This window comes from Apiospora aurea, assembly GCF_038362705.1.
Source record: "Apiospora aurea strain CBS 24483 chromosome Unknown utg000005l_segment0_segment0, whole genome shotgun sequence".
Classification (NCBI taxonomy): Eukaryota; Fungi; Ascomycota; class Sordariomycetes; order Amphisphaeriales; family Apiosporaceae; genus Apiospora; species Apiospora aurea.
In genome coordinates, this window is record NW_027117392.1 from 4,364,575 (window position 1) to 4,387,061 (window position 22,487).

Here is a 22,487-nt window from a genome sequence, read left to right on the forward strand (position 1 = left end):
TCTTGGAATCTAATAGTCCCATAGCCCAAGACAAAATTGACACGGATCAATTTACCATTCATCAGGATCATGAGATTCAATCAAAATTCGGCTGTCGGCATGTGATCAGCGTGAGCAGGCAGCCCGGAACTATGCATGCTGTCAATGCGAAACGACGGATGTTTGTTTCGAGGGTAAATGCTTGACGTGAGATCGCCGTTGGCGCCAAGTGCAATCAATGCCCCTTTTCGCCCTTTTCGGCCGCTAAGCAGGCTTCCCAACTTGAGCAACTTGAGGCGCTCAGCCCTTTGTCACTTGGTGATCGCCGAGCACGTAGGTTTTGCCAATGCCGCCACTGCCGGGTGGCGCCCGGTATGTCGTGGCCCGGCGACCTTGGCAACTCCCTTAATCAAGTGGCATCCTAGGTAACGATCCAATCGGAAATCGCATAGAGATGCTTATATTACACTTTCGATGCTGACATGAACGGTCGGTCGGCAGCCGAAGTGTAGTGGCCAAGAGGGTTCGTACTAATTACTCATGACAGCTGAGGTTATATGGGATATTCCTAGAAACATCACAGGCCAGGCTATCGTCGTTGGGCCTTAGTAACTGCCTACCTATATAACAAGCATTACCTAACTCGCATATATTGTTGACAACCTCGACCAGTGCATACTTGGTTTACTTGAGGTAGTTGCCCATGTTGTAGACCGGCGGCACATGGTGGAAGGCTTTGCTGATGTTGTCGCTCGTGCCCGTCACTATCATCGAGGAGCCTGCCATCAGCCCTTATGAGTTCAAGGTGCCGCAGGATGGGACCAAACGTCCAGACCGTCCGTCTATATAGCCCCAGAGCTATGCATCCAACAATAGCCATTGTTCTGGTCAGCCGTTTCCTCGCAGACGCGAAGCCTGTTCTCTTGGTTCCAGGTTGGCCTGAGAATGGAGGCGACCGATATTGATGGGGTCTGTACATGACCACGAGGGTGCTATGCTCGCCCTCTCCGAGCGTCGACAGCGCCGGGTTTGCAGATACTGCTGGCATGCACGTGCCCAAGTCCAAGCCCTTATTTGTCGCGCATGCGGATAGACCTCTCATACTAAGTCGTCGAACGTAGAGCTGTTTGCAGGGAAACAATGTGTGCCTATTGCATAACTACAGTAGGCAAATATGTATAGGACTCTAGGGAGGTTAGTTGAGCTGCATATCATAAGCCCAAAAGAGTTGACTTTCCAGCCGTTCCTGTGTCCGAATACTTGGGAGCTAACGAGAACCCAAAGCTACGCCTGGAGGACTGGACGGGTTCTAGCTAGAGGGGTTTACTACCGATGCCACTTTTGGGCCAATATTCAAGCACGCATTACTGATAGTCATGGAAACATCTACTAGAGACTGATGTATTGCCCAAATCGTATAATTGTTTTTATCCCCAAAATACCTACACACATGGTTTGACGGGCGACCATACAAAGGAAGAGTTACGAGTATATCGTCACATTTGGCAGGTGGGGTTGCATTCCAACCAGCTGGCAGTCAGTAGCGGTGGCCCTCCAAGCAATGACGCGCTTTTCGTAGTAGCTTCTAACCTAGCTGATGTCAACTGGACGTGCTGCCGACCTGCCCCCCATTTCAATGGCGCTGCTCAGCGAAGGTACCCCCCGGGAGCCAGCTAGAATCAATTGATTGGAGCTCCAATATTTTTTAATCGCCTGGACAGCTGTGTTCGATGTGGCAATATGAGCCTATCTTGATCGCAATTGAGCTTCAATCATGCCCAGGCAAGTCCTCCAACAACCGCTAGTTCCTCAATAATGCCACACGAGTTCTAATAATGTAAGGCAGTCGGCTCTGCACATAGCTAACCACCCATTATGCGGTCGCAATTGACCCGCCATGTCTTGCGACGCCTGCTGGTTCACCAGGCCGCGCTCCCTCGGTGCCCCCTCCAGTCCCTCCCGAGACCGTCCACGAGTCGATATCCGGTAGGAAAGCGGTCCGCCAGACTATCCCAGCAACGGAGGACCTTCCTGGACTTCTTTCAAAAGGCCCCGCGAACCCTCAAGGCCCCCGACGTCGAGCCCGGCTACGAAGCCCTGTTACAGTTTGGCTCCCACGACAAGGAGAGCCTCCGTCCGCCCCCGAGGGAAGAGCTGTTGAAGGGCTTCCGCGAGTTTTTCAAATACAAAAGGTTCAACGGCCGTCCGGTGAACTCGTTCCAAATCCGAGCGGCGCAGAAAGTCTTCCGGCACCTTCTGTTGCCAACCACATCCGAGAAAGGCGGCTCCCTGACTGTCGCCGACCTGAGGACTGCCAGAGACACTCTTCTCATCCTGCCTTCCAAAGATGACCCAGCAGCTGCTGTGGCCTTCTCCAAAGCCCTTTACCATGAGATTCGAAAACAGATGGGCTCTCCCCAACGGCGGGGAGCGAGTACCGCGGAGAAGAACCTGAGCTCTGAAGCACTGCAGCTATTCGATATGATCCCCTTGCTCCGGACACTGGCCCAGAATGGACATGCGATAGAAGCCAGGGACATTCTGTTGGAACAATGGCCGCAGCTGAGCCGAGCTTCGGATATCGACATGGGTCGCATCAAAGGACTCTGGACACCGGTTCTCCGCGGCTTGGCCCGTGAAGATCAAGAAGAGGATATGCTGGCTTTCATCGAGACCATGAGGGAAGAGGCCGGCATCACATACACGCAAAGTGTCCATGAGATCGTCACGAGGTTCTATGCGCAGCGAAATGACGTCGCAAGAATGATGGCGGCCTTTGAGAAACCAATCGAACCCAAGGACCCCCCGAGGCAGCTCACGTATTCTGACGCCTTGAGGTGCGCTATTCGAAACAACGAGATCGACTGGGCGATGTCTGTGTATCAGGGCATGGCCAACAGCATCGATTCGCTGGAGAACCCGAATCACGTGGAATCAGCTCTCACGCTTCTCTACCAGTTCGCCGTACTGCTGATGGGAAAGGGCCCCGAGTATATCGAACAAATGTTCAAGGTGCAGTATGAAAAATACAAGATTGCGCCCAACATGAAGATCATGAATGCGCTCATCGAAGCAGGCATCGAAAAGGGGGATGCCTATCTCGCCGAACGACTTACGTCGCTTGTCTCGAAATTGGGTCTGGAACCAGACCGGCAGTTCTATAGTCAGCAGATTGACTACAGAGTTACCGCTAATGACCTGGATGGCGCATTCACCTCTTACAGGTCGCTTCAGAATTTCAAAAGCGACAAGGATGACTGGCCAGTCCTCAACAGGTTAATACGTGCGCTGTGTGTGGATTTGTCACCAAGACACGAGAGCATACTCGAAATCACCAGCTTTCTCGAAGAACAACATGTCACTCTTGAACCAGAGACTGTTGTTTCGATATGCATGGCTTTCCTGAAAAATGACGAACAATATGAGGTGATCGATACGCTATCACTGCATACTATACACTTGAATCTCCAAGAGCGACAAAGCATTTGCCAGGCCTTTGTGGACTACTGCATGGACAAGTCAAACAGCACCGCTCGAGTCTGGGATGCATACGCCCTGATCCGCCAGTTTTTCCCAGATGTGAAATTGGAAAGCCGAGTCCTGATCATGGATGCCTTCTATGACCGAAGGCGGCCCGATATGGCTTGCCAGGTCTTTGGCCACATGAGGCAGCATAGCAACCCCAATTTCCGGCCCAAAGCCGAGACATATGTGCGATGCTTAGAGGGCCTTGGCCGGTGTCCCGATGCCGAGAGTCTGAGAATGGTGCACAACATGCTCAAGATGGATACCACCATCCATCTTACCACTGCAGTCTACAATGCTCTGATGATTGCGTATACCGCCTGCGACGACGTCGACAGGGCTTTGGACTATTGGAAAGAGATCAGCAGGTCACAGGAGGGACCATCCTACCAGTCTTTAGAGATTGTGTTTAGGGCGTACGAGTTCTCGCCCTTCGGAGTCGAGGCGGCCCAGTCCTTGTGGGGTAAGGTTCGCAAAATGGAGATCGAGATTCCGGCCAACGTCTATACCGCATACGCGGGTGTTTTGGGCGCTCACAGTCAGCTGGAGCAGGCAAAGGAGCTGCTGGAGAACATGGAGACCGAAGTCCACCAACGGCCCCAACCAACAACGTAAGTCTTCCCCCACCCGCCGATAGCGCACTTATAGCATATACTGACAAAAAGTGCCTGTAGACTAGCTGTGGTATACAACGCCCTGGGTAATGACGACCTGAAGAGAGACTTTGAGGCGTGGGCCAAGGAACAATTCCCCCACGTCTGGAGCAGCCTGGAGAAGACGCGGAGGAAGCGCGATGCCGAAGGACTGATGAGATTCCAAATTTCACGACCCTGGAAAGCATAATACGGCTTACCGTACATATAATCAAATGTACATCACATACTTCTGTTTGTACAAAATGAGATCGTGGGTGGATTTTACTGTATAATAGTAGACTTGTGTGTGGCCAAATGTGCCTACCTACCCCTCGTGTGCCTTTTTTGTCTCTTGATGCTTTCTTGTATATGCCGACACATCACGCGGGACGACGTTGATACCTGATGGTATATTCCATCTCAGCAACTTTTGTACAGAATAGTTTACACACGATAGGATCAGTATAACGGGGACTCCTCCGGTTTTAGTACCATTTCCACAATTACAACCATCTGCCTGATGCCTTGCTTCTCGTTAAACGAAGTGGCCCCATTTGCCTATCGCTTGACTTTGCTGCGGCGTCATGTGCCCGCTCCGCATCAGTAGCTCTGGGTGGCGATGTACACTGGGGTGAATACCCAGAGCGACGGAGCGCCTCACCATCTTGGCGATCTTGCGCTGATTCTTGGGCGTAAGGCCAGTCTGTATCCGCTTTCGGATACGGCCATGAGGTGTCATATACTCTGAAACCACGGAGAAGTTCTATGTCGAAAATGTTAGTCAGCTGGACATATGCCGCAAACCTTGTACGGGCGAATCCTGGCGCAGCAGATGGGCGAAAAGGGGCTGAGGGGGAAGCCATACTGAGTACATGTCCAGCGGTCGCAGTCCCAACATGTCCACCAGGTCGCGCTGGACGTTCGTCATCTTGCGCCACTTGGCGGCCTCGACCTCGCTGAGGTCGTGGGGCGCGTAGAGCTCGCCCTCGCGCCACCGGCGCGGCATCTGGCGCATGTAGTCCTCGCTGACGTTCTTTCCCTTGAGGTCGCCGAGAACCTGGACCCTGCGCTCGCCCTCGGGGGTCTGCGTCCGGTGCTTCGCGGTGAATTTCGTGAAAAGGTCGGAGACGCCCTCGGTGGCGCCCGTGCCGCCGCGCTTCGAGTTCGAGGAGTCGAGGTTCAGCATTGAGGAGGCGGGGGAGGAGGGGACATTTTGGCGGACTGGGAAGAGTCACAGGGCGGGTTAGTTTATCTGTGCTTCTTATTGTATTCTTTCTACTTGCGTATACGTATGCATGCATGTGCATGGGAACGAGACGTACTAGCTTGGAGGGGTGCCTGCTGGGAGAATTGGCAAGCTTGGCTCCTGAAGAAAGCCGAGGAAGCGGGCTGCTTGAAAGCGCTGAGGAAGGGTATACGGGGCGGCATGTTGGGCTGGGTCAATTGAACTCCTGCCTGGTCGATTCCGGGCTTGAAGCTATTCGCAATTTGGATTGTACGGGCAGCGATGCCAGGTAATTGGGGAATTTTGGGCCGTACCCTGGGACGGAGTGAGCCTGGATCAATTAATCCGGTGCCACAATTTAAGGTTATCTGAGAGGCGTTATCGGGGTAGTGGGGCCAAAAATAATTCGAGATGGCGGAACGAAGGCCGCCTTGCGACAAGAACTTTTGGCGCGTTGTAGAGAAGCATAGCATCGTGAATGCACCCAGTTTCCCGTCTTTAAGCAATTCATCCTTTCCACCCGTTTGTAAACCAAGGATTTCTCATAACAAACGTTACGGGCTCAGCAGAAGTCCTTCAAGATGGTCCGCAAGCTCAAGCATCACGAGCAGTAAGTGGTATCCGTGTATTCCATCTGGAGTAACAATGTACTGATCCCTAAAACAGGAAGCTCCTCAAAAAGGTTGATTTCATCACCTACAAGAGCGACAACAACCACAGAGACCATGAGGTCATCCGGAGGTATGAACTTCACGTGCATGTTGGACACGGCGACTTCAATTCCCTGAACTAGCCGTGTCCAGACCATGATGCAGCAGCTAAATGGGTCTTATCAGATATTCGATCCAGAAGGTAGAAGACTACCATAAGGTAAGGCCATCTCGCCTGGAGTATAGTGAGTGCACATAACTAACACTTTATGCTATAGTATAACCGTCTTTGTAAGCGACCACGATCTGACACAAATATGTCGGAAGATGGCCATGGCTAACCTCGAGGCATTCAAGGTGGTTCCATACGCCAATATGCGCACAAGCTCTCGCAGCTCAACCCGGAGTCGGCTTTCCGCAGGAAGCACGAGGACCTCCTGCTCGAGAAGCTCTACGACATGGGCGTCCTCGCGCAGACGTCCAAGATGTCCTCGGTGGAGAAGATCACCGTCAGCGCGTTCGCCCGGAGGCGACTGCCCGTCGTGATGCAGCGGCTCAAGATGTCGGAGACCGTCTCCGGCGCCATCAAGCTGATCGAGCAGGGCCACGTGCGCGTGGGCACCGAGGTCGTCACGGACCCGGCGTACCTCGTCAACAGGTCCATGGAGGACTTCATCACCTGGGCCGAGGGCAGCAAGATCAAGCGGCACGTCATGAAGTACAAGGACCGCCTGGACGACTTCGAGCTGTTGTAGGCGGCCGCGTCTACGCTAGGCGGGTCTTTGCACGTTTTGCTTGGTGGCCAGACTAGGAGGGAGTTGCATGGCTGGGCGTTCAGGAGTTTATAGAAGTCTGTCAGCAGACAAGAATTGACGGTTTTTATTTCGAGGCAAGCCTTAGTTGATTGGACTTGCTTAAACTATGCCCATCAGATAATTACTGGCTGAAGCTTTGAATACAGTGACATCATTTGTACATTTGCTGACCGCGAGAGCATTGAAAACTGGGAAACAGCTTTTCCCTATTGGCGGGTCAAGCAACGCTGCTCCCATGACTGCCTGACATCTTAGTACAATTTGATGTTGCCTGCCTTCCTGCTATTCACCGTAGTCCTAATGGCTTCGAAGCTTTTCAATCGTTGGCCATCCAAGAATGGTATCAGCTTGCATTGCTACATAGTTGAAGTTATTCGGCGTACGGGCCTCTCCAATCCCAGAAGCATGTTATGTCCACAGTGGCAACCATTCGATGACTGCAAGGCGCGGGCTAACAAGAAACCGAAGGGTGGCTGGGTGGGTGTGCTCTGGCCGGGCCTCATACACATCGTCGGAACTCTCCAATAGCAGTCACAGGTAGCTGATATCATAACATGCATGAGCTGCAGCGTACTAGCCCTTTGTGCCCATCATCTGCAGGCAGTGTCCGGGCCTCACATAGGCCATGATGAATTGATCCGCTCCCATGCCAGGTCCTCTCCTCGGCTTGTTGTTGGGAAGCACATATAATTGACTTCAAGCAGGGCAACTCTCAGTCTTTATTAGAGGGTCTCGTTCCGTTCCTTCGCACCGCTCCTGGCCTTGAAAAGTAGCCAGCCTCTACTCAATCGTCCCCCAGCTAGGTAAGTCAGCACGTATGAAGGCATGATATGATTCTGTTGCTGATGGCATTCCCATTAGGGAGCACCTCTGTGGGCGACTCCTACTCGGGGGGCTTATAGAACCAGAAGCCATCAAACCATCCTCCGAGGGAGGACAACGAGGGTCCTCCCTCAACTTCTATTCATAGGAGATGCAGTAGTGATCAAGGGGATTCCGGGCTTGAGCCTCTCCATCAGTGCCCTGGGGGCTGTGTGATCGGTCTATGTGACTTTTCCGACCTCGCAGATGCGGCTCCCCACTTCTTTGCCTCGGGGTCTGGTGGAGGGCCAGGTTCAAGGGTATCTTTAGACCACTTGGGAGGGGGCGGCGATATACGTGATTATGGTAAGTCATCCTCCTCATGGCATGTCCCCTACAGGAAAGGGGTCCTGACAATCTACCTGGCTAGACCTTGGGACTTCAACTATCAAAGTACCACTTTCACTCCTTCAAGAGCAAGAATGGTCGTTTTCGTTGGGCCCAGAACAATTTCCAATGTCCAACTACCTGTCCTACCAATTGCAACCCTCACGTCAACCAGAACGCCGTTTCTCCCATGAAACAGCCAACGAGTTCACGATTTCGCCATCAGGACCATCTGAGCCTTTTTTCCCAAGCAGCATGGAGATAGGCTCTCCAGAACGGGAACCTTGTGTTATTCGTTCAACACCCCAGAGTAACGATGTTTTGAGCGGGGCTGAGTTCGTCTGTGACAAGTGTCCGCGGTGCTTTGATACGAAACGCGAGCTGAGGTTGGTCAGGCTCAGTACAACCAGCGTTTGCAAACCTATACTGACAACGAGTGAAGCAAACACAAGGTATATCACAAAAAACCATGTCACTGTCCAGAGTGTGAATCGTCATTTTCTACAAAAAAAGACCTGAAGCGGCATAAATACAGTGTACATGAAGGCCTGAAAGTTCGTTGCCCTTCATGTGATACGGAACTCAAAGGACGTTACGAAAATCTGGAGCGACATCGGCGTCAGTACTGCAAAAACCGTTGACTGGGATACGACGCGTTGGACCTGAGGCTGCGTACTAGGACGTACAAATGGCCCACCGAGGCTTTCGATATTGTCCGAAGGTCACCAAGGTCATGGAGGAGGATTCAGTTTACTGCGCGGACCCGAGGGTGGTGTGCTCGAAGCCGACAAACCCGCACAACTTGGTGGCGTCAACACCTGGGTGCAGTCCGCAGGAGCAGTAGAGGTAAGCACATGATACAGACGTGGGAACGGAGACATGTTGACGCCACCAGGGTGAGAAGATGGGGTTTGCGGCTTCGAGAACGTAACCCTTCACCGGGGTCTATCTATGCCAGCGCATTCCGCGAGGTTGTCAAGTCACAGACCACTTATATACACAGCAAAAAGGGGTGGGCACTCCAACGCTACATACTAGTCCTGACTTTGGAAGGGGGACTGGTCCTTCGAGCTTTCGCGGAGCTCGTTTCGTTTGCTGGGTGAAGCGAAGCCCGCAGGACCACGCCCCCATCAGACTTCTGGAATAGGCGCTCATTACTTGAATATATTCCTATGTTTCTCTTGGATCCTATCTTTGGACTTATGTAGTGTGTCTTATCATAAGTTGGGGCATATTCTTGATGCAAAGTATATCACTCCCGCTAGAGCGGGCCTCGCCATTCAAGAAACGCAGATCCTCCAGGTAGTGCGATGTTAATGTCGAGCCCGTCCTTGGATGGCAAACAGCTGAATCCAGCTGGTAATTCTTATTTCCGCAGGTTAGTCGCGTCGTCATGTAGCCTCGGATTCTGGGGGCAGCCCTGCATCACCCCTTTCCTCTGTCTCCCATTTCATCGCACATGTCCTGGCGTTCTCCCAGGGCGGACCGTGAACTCCCGGTGGAGCAACAATCGATTCGTAGCCAACTCTATCTTGTAGATCCGATTGGTAATTCACTTAGAGGGCAAGAGGAGACTAACAGTCTAGACTCTGAGGCCGTAATAGTGCAGTATGTACTCAGTTAGCAAGGATGTCCTCTCAGTTTACAATACACAGTGTGATTCTCGAACACAACTCCCTACCACTCTGTAATGGAATTCTGTACCAAGTGATTATAAATCGGGTTTTGTTTATTGTCAAGACCGTCCCATTCTACGTAACTTAGCAGAACAGACGTATTGGCAAGTCCACTGATAATTCCCATAGCTAGCAGTCTCCACGACTCAATGCCACTTGCTTAGGTCTGTCTTCATAGACCCAACTCAAGCGACGCAAGGCACATCCTCATGAGTCCATCGCAGCACAATGTCGAGGTTGGTGGACTTATCATGATGGCAGTTGTCTGGCTTGGATCTGGCCAATCGGAGGGGCTGATGGGAGCTCGGAGCCAACCCACTCGCACTATACATTATCCGACCCGAGGGCTTATCACCGAGCTCGATAGGTGGGAAGCTCGGCTCCGTCCAGTCTTTTTCTACGTTGGCCGCATCATTGACGAATTTATCAATTCGCCGCCGAACTTCCAGTTCGTCCTGGGAGCTCCTGAACTCTCTCCCACCACCATTTCCCACCCTTTTCTTCTTTTCTTCACACCCCGTTTAATACCACACAAGCGTGATTATGGTCAATGCTGCTTCATCTGCCTTGAGGCAGGCCTCGCGCCTGGGCCTCAAGCCATCTCTTACCTCCACAACCTCTCGTGCTCTCCCCACAGTAGCAAGAGCTGTAGCGACAGCTCCGGCCCGAGCTTCGCGGAGAAGCTATGTCTCGGAGAGCAAACGAGATCATGCGCAGGTCAACATCGAGACAGCCATCAAGCTGGACAAGAAAGACTTCATGAACGACAAGGGCCAAATGGTAATGCCTGGAGCCGGTACTCCCGCTAATGCCTCAGTCAGTCCCATGGCCGAGGTCCTGAAGGAGGCCAGTCTGATGGAAGAGGGGCAGCGACCCATCTACCTCGACATGCAAGCGACAACACCTGTAGACCCGCGAGTGCTGGATGCGATGTTGCCCTTCTTCGTTGGCGTCTACGGCAACCCCCATTCCCGCACCCACGCATACGGATGGGAGAGTGAGAAGGCTGTCGAGGAAGCCCGTGAACACATTGCCAACCTCATTGGCGCAGACTCCAAAGAAATAATATTCACCAGTGGTGCCACTGAGAGCAACAACATGAGCATCAAGGGCGTGGCGAGATTCTTTGGCAGATCGGGCAAGAAGAAGCATATCATCACAACTCAAACCGAGCACAAATGTGTTCTCGATAGTTGCCGCCACCTTCAAGACGATGGCTTCGAAGTCACATATCTACCAGTGCGGAACGATGGCTTGGTTGACCTCCAAGCTCTCGAAGCTGCCATTCGCCCAGAGACTGCCCTTGTTAGTATTATGGCTGTCAACAACGAAATCGGCGTGATCCAGCCTCTCGAGGAGATTGGCAAGCTTTGCCGGTCGAAGAAGGTCTTCTTCCACACTGATGCCGCCCAGGCCGTCGGCAAGATGTCTCTGGACGTGAACAAAATGAACATCGACTTGATGTCTATCTCATCACACAAAATATACGGTCCCAAGGGCATTGGTGCTTGCTATGTGCGAAGACGCCCAAGAGTAAGATTGGAACCCATCATCAGCGGAGGTGGCCAAGAGCGAGGACTTCGCAGTGGCACATTAGCACCACCTCTGGTCGTTGGCTTTGGCGAGGCCTGTCGCATCGCCAAAGAGGAATTAGCGGTACGTTTTAACTCCCTTTTATTTTCGCTCCTTTTTTCTTACTATGATGAACTACTCCATGCATGGCTTTCTGAATTCCTTGACCGGAATCCGTTTGTTGATACACAGTACACGCGTCTGATTTACATACACCTGCTACTTCCTATTGCTCAATGGTTGTATACTTCGAGATACTGACTTGTTTTGGGATAGTATGACTCCAAGAGGATCAAGTACCTCTCTGACCGCCTGTTGAAGGGTCTCCTGTCCTTGGAGCACACCACACAAAACGGATCACCGGACCACTTCTACCCTGGATGCGTCAACGTTTCCTTTGCGTACGTCGAAGGCGAGTCGCTATTGATGGCACTGAAGGACATTGCCTTGTCGTCTGGTAGCGCGTGCACATCAGCATCCTTAGAGCCCAGCTACGTTCTACGTGCGTTGGGCAACAGCGACGAAAGTGCCCACAGCAGCATTCGATTTGGTATCGGTCGGTTTACGACCGAGGCAGAAATTGATTATGTGCTGAAGGCTGTGCAGGAGCGTGTCACATTCTTGCGAGAACTCAGTCCCTTGTGGGAATTGGTGCAAGAGGGTATTGACCTGAACACGATTGAATGGAGTCAACACTAAAATACGATGATGCGTTTTATTTACATGCTCGACCTTTTACGCTGAGATGGATCGGCCAAGGGAGCGTAGTCAGGGGACTTCTGGGATGGAAGTTATCACGTTCACGATTTCATTGGATTACAGAGTCCGCCCGGATTAGGGGGCAGCGGGCTCTTTGTACATTGGACAACTGCAACTGGCCAGGTTGCAATCACACATCTCTCGCTTTTGGACTTCGGAGTTTCAGTACTGGGGCCAGGAACAACCACGCAAGCGATCACACGGAAGAGAGCTGTGTTGCAGATTTCTCGTAGGGAGCTACGAGACACAGATATTACGTCATTGATACCATACTCATGTACAATACAATCAATACAAGCCGCGCCTTAGCAATAGGTGCTTTCTGAACATCACACTGAAGCCAGCCGTCTCCATCATGTGAGTGACACCTTGTGCAATGCACCGTTTCGAATTGCGAAATCAAAATGAGAGCAGGAAGCTACGTCGAGTATGTACGTGCAGTCTGTTGTCTTGAATGTACCCACCCATCAGCAAACCTACTTCAAAATTGCATATACCTAGTTCAGGGGTTCTCAGCTCCTGCATGGACAACTACAGCCTGAAGACCCTTCGAGAGTTACTACTGTCTGAATGCAAGGCAGCCTCATGGCCTAAACGCGACAAGCAGGCAGCAACATCTGGTGAGAAGCATGTCGTGCATCGAATGTTCTAGCTTCAGGCCCGAGGCTGGCTGGTTACATGCACCTGGCTGCCACTCGTAGCTGTCACTTCCAGGAGTGGCCCGGATATTGACCTTGCGTGCGTGCATGAACTACATGTAGGTCTGTACGTAGGTGGCAGCTGAAGGTGGTGGAAGTAGGTGCCTACGCAGTATCACACGTACGTACCAGTAAGGCGCAGGGTGCTAGGGGATCATTTGATGCACGTAAAGCAAGTAAGTACTTACCAAGATTGATACCAACCCACTCACTCACCACTGCTTGCCGTAATACACGTACGCGTAATTGGCCCTTCGGGGCAGGAATGAACTGAACTACCAAGCTTTGAGCGGTTTGGTTTGACAGATTGTATCATCGAAGGAGACAAAGAGGCGGCTGTTTTTGCTGCAACCCCACCATATGATGTCATGCCGCTTCCCCCGTAGCAGAAACCCGGACAAGGCGACTCACACTTACACGATTAATGGATCGAGATCCGGGGAAACTGCCATGTTGAATCACGCAGAATTCCAGAGTCTGCCATGATGGTGCCTGCCTGTTTCCAGCTTGCCTTTGACGCAAGTCGCAGGTCGCCCTCTTTCAGGGTCGCAGACGGCCTGGCGATAAAAGGCCCGCCAATTCTCTGATCTGTCTCCCAGTCTTCCACTCCCATCTTCACAACCAAACATCCCACACCAACAATCAGCAACATCTTCTATTGCTCAAGAACCTTTTTGACAACGTCTCAAACATATCATTTCACCTTTTGAACACACGTCAACCGATACACTCAACACCATCAACATGTCTGCCAACAACGCTTCCACCGGCAACTCGTACCTCGAGAAGGCCACTGGCGCCGTGCAGGACGCTTTCGGCACCGTGACTGGCAACACCAGTGACAAGGTTAGTTGATGCTTCCCTCTGCTGTTCTTACCCGCCTGATGTGCCATTGCACTTTTGCTGACTGATTCTCTATCAAGAACGTGGGCCAAGCCAAGAAGGACCAGGCTGACCTGGAGCATGACGCATCCAAGGCCTCGGTCAAGGTGCCTGGCGGCGCCATCACCTCCTCTGGCATCGCCAAGGACAACCAGGACCAGATGAGTGGCAACATGAAGCAGACCGGTGGTAGTGCCAAGGAGTTTGTTGGCAACCTCACTGGCAGCGAGAGCTTGAAGCAGCAGGGCCGCGAGATGAACAAGGAGGGCCAAGGCCAAGAGGCCAAGGGCATTCTCACCCAAGGCTACGAGGGTGTCAAGGACCGTGTTGGCGGCACCGTTGGCCAGGGAATCAACAGCATGCTTGGCAACGAGGGCGCTGCTGCTGAGTACCAGAAGCAGCACGACTCTGGCAAGGTCAGCCAGCGAGGTTTCGAGGCCAACATTGACAAGAAGGCGCAAGCCGACGCTGAAGCTCACAAGTAAACCCTCGACACGTCAATGTTGGAGCGAGAATCGACGACACAAGGACGGAGCACTTTATGATACCCTATGATTGACGAGGCACATCGATAGCAAGTAAATAGCAGCTGAATTGACTGCTCTTACACAACTAATTCCTATACTTCGTAATCCGGATCTTTCGTGAAGTTACGCAGTGATTAGTGATATTATGACTGTTGGCAACTTCGTAGAATGGACTGTGATACTCTCTAAATACTGTCGCATTGAACATGTTGTCATGCCAGAATTGTAGATGAATATCGAATTGTAGACATCCTTCAACAAGTTGAAGTCGACGTACTTCTATGCTCACCACGCTTGCGTCAGCCACAAAATTTGACGTGGGGAGCAAATCCAGCCACAATTCGGGCTGGTTGGTCAAAGCTTCGGTAGAGCTTCCAAGCTTCCTCAATACTCGATGTCAATTGAGATTTTGCCGGTAGTGTGATTCTTCATTGGCTGTTTATACGTCCGTTTTCCTCTTCTGATGCTGCGGAATAGATCCATTCCGTAGCGATCGTCTCTTTGAGATGTTACTGTCGCCTAAAACGAGGATTCTACATTACTGACGTGGACTGCTGTCCCATCTGCCGCCCCAACCACGGGGTCCCTCCCCATACCCCATGTCTCTTCCGCAGTCCTCGTCGACATGCTGCAGAGCCATCAATCGCCGTCTGCTAGGCCAGCATGACTGTGTATGGATACCTGAGAGCGCCCTATCATTAGCGTACGAACGATACTGCTCGGCTTCCCGAATAGCCTTTCGACGCCATGGCTCCTCCGTACCCGGGCCGTTAGAGAGCCGGAAACGACAGAACAAGAGGCAAATGGGCGAGCTGACTTTTGGTCATGCTCACGGTTCAGCCCCTCTGTGGGACCTGGAGAACATCCCCGACTTGACGCAATGGCAATGGAAACCACCTACAGCGCGCCACAATCGCCAGGTTGCCCAGGCTAACAGGAATCTATGGAAGGCTGTCTTAGCATGGCTGTCCCCTCAGAACACTGCACGGGGTCGGAGCGTGCACGAACGCTCTGCATCGACCGCGTCAGAGGTCCTACGGGATGCAACTCCCATTACTATGGCCGATCCCACTTTGGGCGCGTTGCACACACCAACGCTTGGCTCTGACATGGACGCGACGAACTTGGTGGAACAGAGCTTCAGTGCCTTGATCCGAGATGCTTCTTTCGATCGAAAATTGACGATATGTCCCAACTTCTCTTCGTTCTGCGACACACTGCGAGATGGTCTATCAGAGGGCCATATATCTGTGCAAGCGCTTTATTCTCTGGTCCCTTCCATGTCAGATGGGCTGGCTCGCTCAGCTCTTGGCTTGGATATCCAACAAGAGGCGAAAGTGTTTGACCGCTTGAAGGCGCAGTTAATCGGGGCATCGATTGATGGGCTGGAAGCTTTGCGCGCCAGATCAGGCAACTTACCCTTTGATGGCAATGTCTGGTCGATGCTGCTGCAAGAAGCGTCGCAGCTCCGATTCAACAGTCTGCGCACATTTGCCAGACTGATGCCCCAGATTCCCAGCGACGACATTGGATCACTGAGTGTCGTCATTCGTGCAAATCTGAGCAACTCCTTAACCGCAATGGCTCGGGGAACGCATCGGACGCACGAGAGACAAATCAATAAACTGGCAGGCATTATCCAGGATCTCGGGCTCATGGAGCATCGTCATATATTGGAGGAAATATTGCTGGATCTTGCGCAAAGTGCTCACTCGGCCAATTTCACTGCAATGCGCTTTTGCTGGCTTCAGGTTCTAGCGAGACTGCGCAACCTTGACGATGAGGCCCTTGCCAACGCCTGCGTTTTGTTAGAGGCAGGACTCGCGACTGAGCCCTTGACATCGAAGCAAATCGCGCGGATATTTTTGGGAAGATTGAATAGCTGCTATTCACCCAAGAACGTACCGACGATGTACAACTCACTCATAAGCGAACGAGATTCTAGATGCTTTTCCCTACTAACCTCTGTCTGCTGGCGTACAGGCCAGCCACGATATATCAGAATGCTGTGCACGTTTCTGCTCAGGCTGGGCCGCCAGCAGGATATCCTTCACTTGCTTAGAGGCACCACGCAATTGGTGAAGAATGAGGTGAGCCCTCTGGCCAAGCTTGCTCTTGGGTTTGGGCACGCACCATTGGCCTTGAAAGTCTATTTTCGATTCTGCGAGAGTACGTTCGCGTCCAAAAAGTTCTGGCGGACTAAATTTGCCACGGACATTCTCAGTATGATGATGAAAAGCAATTCTCTGGTACACAACCGCCTCATCACCGCGCTCAAACTATTCAAGAGGCGGCGAACCAGAAGGTCGTACCCTCCGACCTCGGGTCGCGTGGTGTTTGGTGTGAATCGCGGTGCCTCAAGAGCCAGATGCGACAAAAAGGAAGGAGGCCTCACGATCAAAGAGGTACAGAAGGCCGAAGCAGCCGCGGTTGCTTTTGCAGGCGCCAATAACCTCCCCGACCGAACGGCTTTTCGATTAGTCCAGGAATGCGTAAATTACATCAGATCGAATGGGTCTAAGGTATCGGCGAAAGGCCTGCAAGCGCTCTGGGTCGTCATCACGAAAGACCTAGTCAAGAGTCGGCCGGGGCGGGCAACTCGCCTGCGGTGGTTCTTCAGGGTGCTGTTCAAGGAACGCGGTCTACAAGAGACGCGCGCGGCTCATTCGGAGCTTGTCCAATGGCGAGGCAGAGTCCTGTCTGAGCCCCGATCGCCCAATGGAGGTAAATAGCGCTTAGGGGTGACGACCACGACGAGGGAAGCATCGTCATTGGATGAGCAAGCCAACAATAAAGCAGGTCACAATTCCATACCGAATCAACATCTAGAAGCTTTTTCAGCGTTTGAATGACCGTCTATATTCCAAGATGTACCCAATGTTCAAGGGTTTCGGAATTCTTTCATCCCGGATCCAGCGTTTTCTCACGCGGTAGAATAGAAAAGTCCGACGAACTGGCTGCGCCTCGATTGGAGGTCTCATTGTACATAACACGTTTTAAGATACCAACAAATGCAAAGATGACTACACGGCAGACTGGAGCGCTCTAGCTCCTCGATGGTTGGCTGGTTAGCAAGCGGCTTCGCTAGAGACGGGGTTTCATGGGGTGTGATTGGACATGTCGGCTTGGGTGCTTGCTTTGGGTGGACTACCTTACGTCCTTTGTGCTTGGTGACACGAGCATCGGATCTGGATCTGTCGACCCTTTTGGGTACCCAGGATCAGTCAGCCTCTCTGATGTCTCGATTGCTGGCTGTTGCCAGCTTACCTTATCTCGATGAGGCACCACAGTTTCTTTGGAGCCATTCTTTCGGTTCGGTTCTTGTGACGCTCCCCAAACCCAGGCGCCACACAATGCATCTTCACTAGGAGGACGACGCCTCCTTTACTGGCACCGACCCCATTGAGCGCCGACCGCCAGCCTATGTCCGGAAGGCCCGACTTAGCGGACAGAAACGTGATGCCGAGCCAGGCGATCGCCCACCCAGACTGACGGACTGTATTATCAATCCTCTGATTTGCGACCAACAAGCAAGGGCTGGCTGCAGGTGGATAGGACGGGACCCCATCTACGGTGGGCATTGGATGCCACCAAACCAAGACTAACGCTGGTGACAACTCCTTACGTTCCTTCTGTGCCCCCAGCTATCTACTTCGCCAGACGTTACTTGGTGCTGGGAACAAGTGAGGGATGGATTCCCCCGTGTCAAGGCTGCTACTAGCAGGCAGGCAGGTGGGAAATTGGCCGAACTTCCCGCCCAGGAAAGTGCTGTACTACCCTTCCTACATGTCCAGGACACAAGCAAACTGCAGAGCCGTGGGTTAGCTGGACCTAGGCCTAGCCACGGCCAGCTCTGTTTAGAGAACCAACGACAAACATACATCCTTGGAGTAAAAACTACTAGCCCCTAAATAAAAATAAAACAAAAGAAGGCGAAAGGGCCCATCCAAGGAAGCCAAGGCTTCTCCAACAAGTGACCGGACGCCATTTGGGCTTCGCTTAATCTAAGTATCTTGCGGCTTGGAATCGGCCGCCCACGCGCTCTGGGAGAGGGGAAAAGAAGGACAAGGGAGTCGCCAGAATATAAAAGAGATCCCCGCCGAATCTTGCAGATGGCCCGCCACACCTAATCGTGACTTTACGTCCGTATCTCAGGTAGTAGCGCCCTGCGACAACCCATTCTCGAATCCCAACGGCCTGGACCTGCAAATAAATTGGAGACCTGCCGTTTCCCAGCAATCCGGTTACAAGGAGGCAATCTAGCATGAGCATGGGGGGTTAGTAGAATGCTCTTCCCCACGAAATGAACGAGCCTATGAGAGCTTGGATGCACCCCCAACCAGCAAGCCAGCGCGCCAGCAGGAGAGAGCGAGCGAGTGAGAGAGCGAGCGAGAGCGAAAGGAGAGGACGAAGGACAAGCAATCGGCGCAGATACCGGGCTTCCAGGCCACAGGGAGCCGAGACCCCGACCGAGGCAGCAGCGAGGCAAAGAAAGGCAGACAGGTAGAGAGCGAGAGCGAGCGAGAGAGAGAGAGAGAAAGAGAGAGAAAGAGAGAGAGAGAGAGAGAGAGAGAGAGAGAGAGAGAGAGAGAGAGAGAGAGAGAGAGAGAGAGAGAGAGAGAGAGAGAGAGAGAGAGAGAGAGAGAGCGATCTCACCACCCGCACCGCAGAGCGCGCGCCCCCCCCCTCCACTCCAGAAGGTGTTTCGATCCCACCCCGCAGCAGCCCTTCCCAAGCCCATTCAATCATGGAACAGGCCGGTCTAGGCTCCGAAGCCGAGGCCGGGCCCAATCCGAAAGCACCGGCAGGTCTCAAGCCCATCCGCCGCCGGAATCGTATGATTAACAGGTAAGCTTCCTGGTTTCAGCCTGGCGTCTTCTTCTTCTCGGCTGTTCACCTTCCGTGCTCTGGCTTGCTTTTTCTTCGTAGCACGCCCCTGTCAGACACTGTTGGCCACGACTCACTAACACATACCGCCACTTTCATTTTGTGTATGTCGTAGTGGGAAATAACCAGCAGCAGCAGCAGCTCAACAAACAAGACTACATGCACCACTTGGGGCTTTCTTGTTGCCCCCCCTGCTATTATTCCCCACTATGACGGCACAGAATGAAAGAGGCCGGATAATAATGAAGCTGTCTGGAATGCCGTAAACGCAAACTAAAATGCAGCAAGACGTCGCCGTCGTGCGTCAACTGCCTCAAGGCGGGACGCGATTGTCTCTACATCGGGCCGCGGCTCGACGAAGCAAGTCAGTTGCGCCTCGCCGAGATCAAGGAGAAGCAGGGGTCCCTGGAGCGCCAGCTCGAGCGGGACGTCGCCAAGTCCGCCGCCGCCACCACGCAGAAGCACGCCCTCGGCCAGCGCATCCTGGCCGACGAGATCGGCGACGAGGACGCCGACGAGGAGCGCTACCTCGAGTCGACGCCGCTCGCCGCCCTGGACCTGACCTATGAGGACGATGCCGACGGGGCCGACGATATGATCGACCTGGGCATCCAGATCGGGAGGATGCGCATCACCGAGAGGATAGGCGGGCTGTCGAGACCGCGCATTTCGGAAGAGGTGAATGAGATGCCGCCATCAGCCTTTGCGTTCTCTTTATATGTGTCGTGTCATGTCAAGTCTGGTTTCGCTAACTCATGATGCCTGTCTGTAGATATCGGCCGGTCTGTCAGGGCAGTACCGCTCCCACGGCGGAACTCCACGATCGCCCTTTGGGGTCCCGTTGCCGAGTGGGCCGTCTCCGGCCCTGGGTCCGCCTACGGGCCTGGACAGCATGTCGGACGGCGGGGCATCAGATATCTCCATGCCCGACTTCTTGCGGCCCGGAGCGCAATACATCGCCCCGACGAGCGGCTTGTTCTTCAGCCAGGTCATAGAGCAGCCCTCGCTCAGCACTTTCCTGCCCTGCAGGGAGTATGCGGACCGCTTCTTCCGGCAGTACTTCCTATCAGTCCACCCGATAGCGACGTGCGCGCAACGCGCGTCTTTGGAGGAGACATACGCCGCCTTCTGGAACGTGGTTAACGAGGGCTATTTCGAGCCGCGGGCCTCGACCCAGGCGATCGTGTTCGCGGCTCTATTCAGCGGCGCCGTCGCCATGGACGAGAACGACGCTGTGCGCGAGTTGGGCGGCTTCGCGAAGGAGAACTGGGTGCATAGCCTCAAGATGGGGACCGAGACGGCGTTGAGCAAGGCCAATTTCCTGCGGACTACCAAAATGGAAACGATGCAGGCCTTCATCATATACATGGTGAGTCGATGACGCCAAGTCAGAAGTCAGAAGCACCTGTCATCGGCGCTGGGAGGTTGCTAACGTGGGAAACAATAAGCTGCCTTTATGCCGAGCAGAAGTCTCGAGAGCACATTCGGTACTTGTAGGCGCAGCTGTGCGGATGGCCGAGTGTATGGGTCTGCACCGCGACGGGGAGGCCTACGGCTTGACGCCCCTGGAGACGCATGTGCGTCGTCTGGTCTGGCATCAGCTGTGCTTTCTCGACATAAGGACCTGCGAGGCGCAGGGGCCGAAGCCAGTGATACGGCGCGAAGACTACGACACGAAGCTGCCGGTGAACTGCAACGAGGACCAGCTCACCCACGCCGTCGTGCCGCCCGAGCCGGCAGACCACTGGACCACCAACACGCTGGCCCTGATCCGCTTCGAGGTCAACGAGATGATGCGCATCATCTGGCTCGACCGGCGGCGGCTCGAGGTCCGCAAGATCTCCCTGACCGACGTGCTCTCCAAGATCGAGAACTTCCGGCGCCGCATGTCGGAGAAGTACGACCACCTGCTCGACGTGGCGCAGCCGGCCCAGCGCTACGCCAGGTGCGTCATGTCGCTGCTGACCTACCGGCTGCACGCCATGGTGCTGCATCCGTACCACTCCAACGCGGCGCACCCGATGCCGGCCCAGCTGAGCTCGCTGCTCGTGAGCTCCGGGATCGTCATTGTCGAGCACGCCATCCAGCTCGAGACCAACCCCCCTCTTCCGGCCCTGGGCCTGGTACCTCGGCGCCTACTTCCAGTACCAGATCGCCCTGCTGCTTGCCACCGAGGTCTACTACCGCCCCGCGTCCCGCGACGCCGACCGCATCTGGACCTGCCTCGACTACGTCTTTGGCCTCGACCGCCGCCTGCCCCCCGAGGCCAAGGGCGTCCACCTCCCTCTCCGAGATCCAGGGCAAGACCGCCGTCTACATGCGCCTGCGCAAGATGCGCGGTCCCACCAACACGGCGCGCGCGGCGCTGGCCCAGAACGTCGTCGCGGGGACAGCCAAGCAGCCCTCTAGCTCCACCCCCTTTGCAGCAGCAGCAACAACAGCGGGATACCAACACCAGCACCACCAGACACAACAGCAACAACAAATACAACAAGCGCAACCGCCACAGCAGCAGCACGCGCCGTCGGCCTCATCGCTATTTCTGCACGGCAGCAACGGACCGAAGGCGGAAGTGGCAGATCGCCATACCCCGCCAGTACCACAACCACAGCACGCCGGGGCGGTTCCGATGCACCACCAACCGCCGCCGCCGCCTCAGCCACAGCCGCCCATGGAGTTCGCCGGTGTCTCGGACGGACAGGTTCTCTATAGTCTCCCGCCTAACCACGAGAGTCCCGGGAGCAGCGACACCTCGAGCGTAGGACACGCCCAGACTCTAACCGCGATGGGCGGCGTCGAGGGCAGCAACGCAGCGGCGGCGGCTGCAGCTGCCGCCGGGGCACCGCTAGTCGGAACAGCATTGCCAACCACTACCGTCGGGGGTAGTATTATGGATACTATCGACTGGGTAAGCAAGCCCAGCCCAGCTAGCCCTTGAGCCAAACGTACTGGGAATGAGCGAACATGACTGACTGACTGAACCACCATTCACAGGATACCATGACAATGCTGTTCCCCCAGGATCCCCAGACGGGCGCGTTCAGCATCCAGGGGTATAATGACCCAAACTCGTTGCTCTGGATGGGCTTGATTGATGGGGGAGGCGGAGCCGAAGCGCCTGTGATGCAGTAAGTCAGAGTGGGTTGTCGTATTAGTGAAAGGAATAGCTAGCCGTAGCACAGACCCTTAGGCTTGGGCGTGTTCATTTTTTACCTGATAGTATGGAGGGAGACGAGTGCCTAAGAAGGTGGAAGGGGTAGTTGGGGGAATGGCGATGATGCTGTGATGAAGGACGACCTTTGACTTGCGAGGTCTGGAAGAAAAATGCCTTGACGGAAAAACAGGCGAGGTCCATAATAGAGGTGTAGAATGCAGGTTCACGGTCGACGTGAAAAATACCATGACAGCATTCTGGGCTACGATGGGATTCATTAGATGCAGGCAGACAATGCAAAGTGTACCTTTGTGT

The 22,487-nt window shown here is 53.8% G+C and overlaps 7 protein-coding genes across 7 annotated transcripts; 6 read left to right on the forward strand and 1 right to left on the reverse strand.

The window, feature by feature from the left end:
* Window positions 1-1,854: 1,854 nt before the first annotated feature.
* Window positions 1,855-4,347, forward strand: PG986_007914 (Complex I intermediate-associated protein 84; the record flags this gene model as incomplete). Its single annotated transcript, XM_066844136.1, has 2 exons — window positions 1,855-4,115; window positions 4,179-4,347. The coding sequence occupies 2 exons, from the start codon at window positions 1,855-1,857 to the stop codon at window positions 4,345-4,347; spliced, it is 2,430 nt and encodes an 809-aa protein (XP_066700248.1).
* A 327-nt stretch (window positions 4,348-4,674) lies between these two features.
* On the reverse strand, window positions 4,675-5,567 carry PG986_007915 (mitochondrial 37S ribosomal protein bS18m; the record flags this gene model as incomplete). Its single annotated transcript, XM_066844137.1, has 3 exons — window positions 4,675-4,902; window positions 5,005-5,360; window positions 5,462-5,567. 3 exons carry the CDS (start codon window positions 5,565-5,567, stop codon window positions 4,675-4,677), a joined length of 690 nt encoding a protein of 229 aa, XP_066700249.1.
* A 378-nt stretch (window positions 5,568-5,945) lies between these two features.
* PG986_007916 (uncharacterized protein) lies at window positions 5,946-6,769 on the forward strand (the record flags this gene model as incomplete). Its single annotated transcript, XM_066844138.1, has 5 exons — window positions 5,946-5,974; window positions 6,031-6,105; window positions 6,201-6,234; window positions 6,293-6,305; window positions 6,372-6,769. The coding sequence occupies 5 exons, from the start codon at window positions 5,946-5,948 to the stop codon at window positions 6,767-6,769; spliced, it is 549 nt and encodes a 182-aa protein (XP_066700250.1).
* Window positions 6,770-10,236: 3,467 nt separating this feature from the next.
* Window positions 10,237-11,964, forward strand: PG986_007917 (uncharacterized protein; the record flags this gene model as incomplete). The annotated part of the gene is made up of 2 exons (XM_066844139.1): window positions 10,237-11,349; window positions 11,542-11,964. 2 exons carry the CDS (start codon window positions 10,237-10,239, stop codon window positions 11,962-11,964), a joined length of 1,536 nt encoding a protein of 511 aa, XP_066700251.1.
* Window positions 11,965-13,466: 1,502 nt separating this feature from the next.
* On the forward strand, window positions 13,467-14,089 carry PG986_007918 (uncharacterized protein; the record flags this gene model as incomplete). Its single annotated transcript, XM_066844140.1, has 2 exons — window positions 13,467-13,568; window positions 13,646-14,089. 2 exons carry the CDS (start codon window positions 13,467-13,469, stop codon window positions 14,087-14,089), a joined length of 546 nt encoding a protein of 181 aa, XP_066700252.1.
* Window positions 14,090-14,730: 641 nt separating this feature from the next.
* On the forward strand, window positions 14,731-16,863 carry PG986_007919 (uncharacterized protein; the record flags this gene model as incomplete). The annotated part of the gene is made up of 1 exon (XM_066844141.1): window positions 14,731-16,863. One exon carries the CDS (start codon window positions 14,731-14,733, stop codon window positions 16,861-16,863), a length of 2,133 nt encoding a protein of 710 aa, XP_066700253.1.
* A 2,015-nt stretch (window positions 16,864-18,878) lies between these two features.
* PG986_007920 (fungal specific transcription factor domain-containing protein) lies at window positions 18,879-22,150 on the forward strand (the record flags this gene model as incomplete). Its single annotated transcript, XM_066844142.1, has 6 exons — window positions 18,879-18,979; window positions 19,303-19,696; window positions 19,791-20,387; window positions 20,467-21,141; window positions 21,312-21,926; window positions 22,013-22,150. The coding sequence occupies 6 exons, from the start codon at window positions 18,879-18,881 to the stop codon at window positions 22,148-22,150; spliced, it is 2,520 nt and encodes an 839-aa protein (XP_066700254.1).
* Window positions 22,151-22,487: the final 337 nt, after the last annotated feature.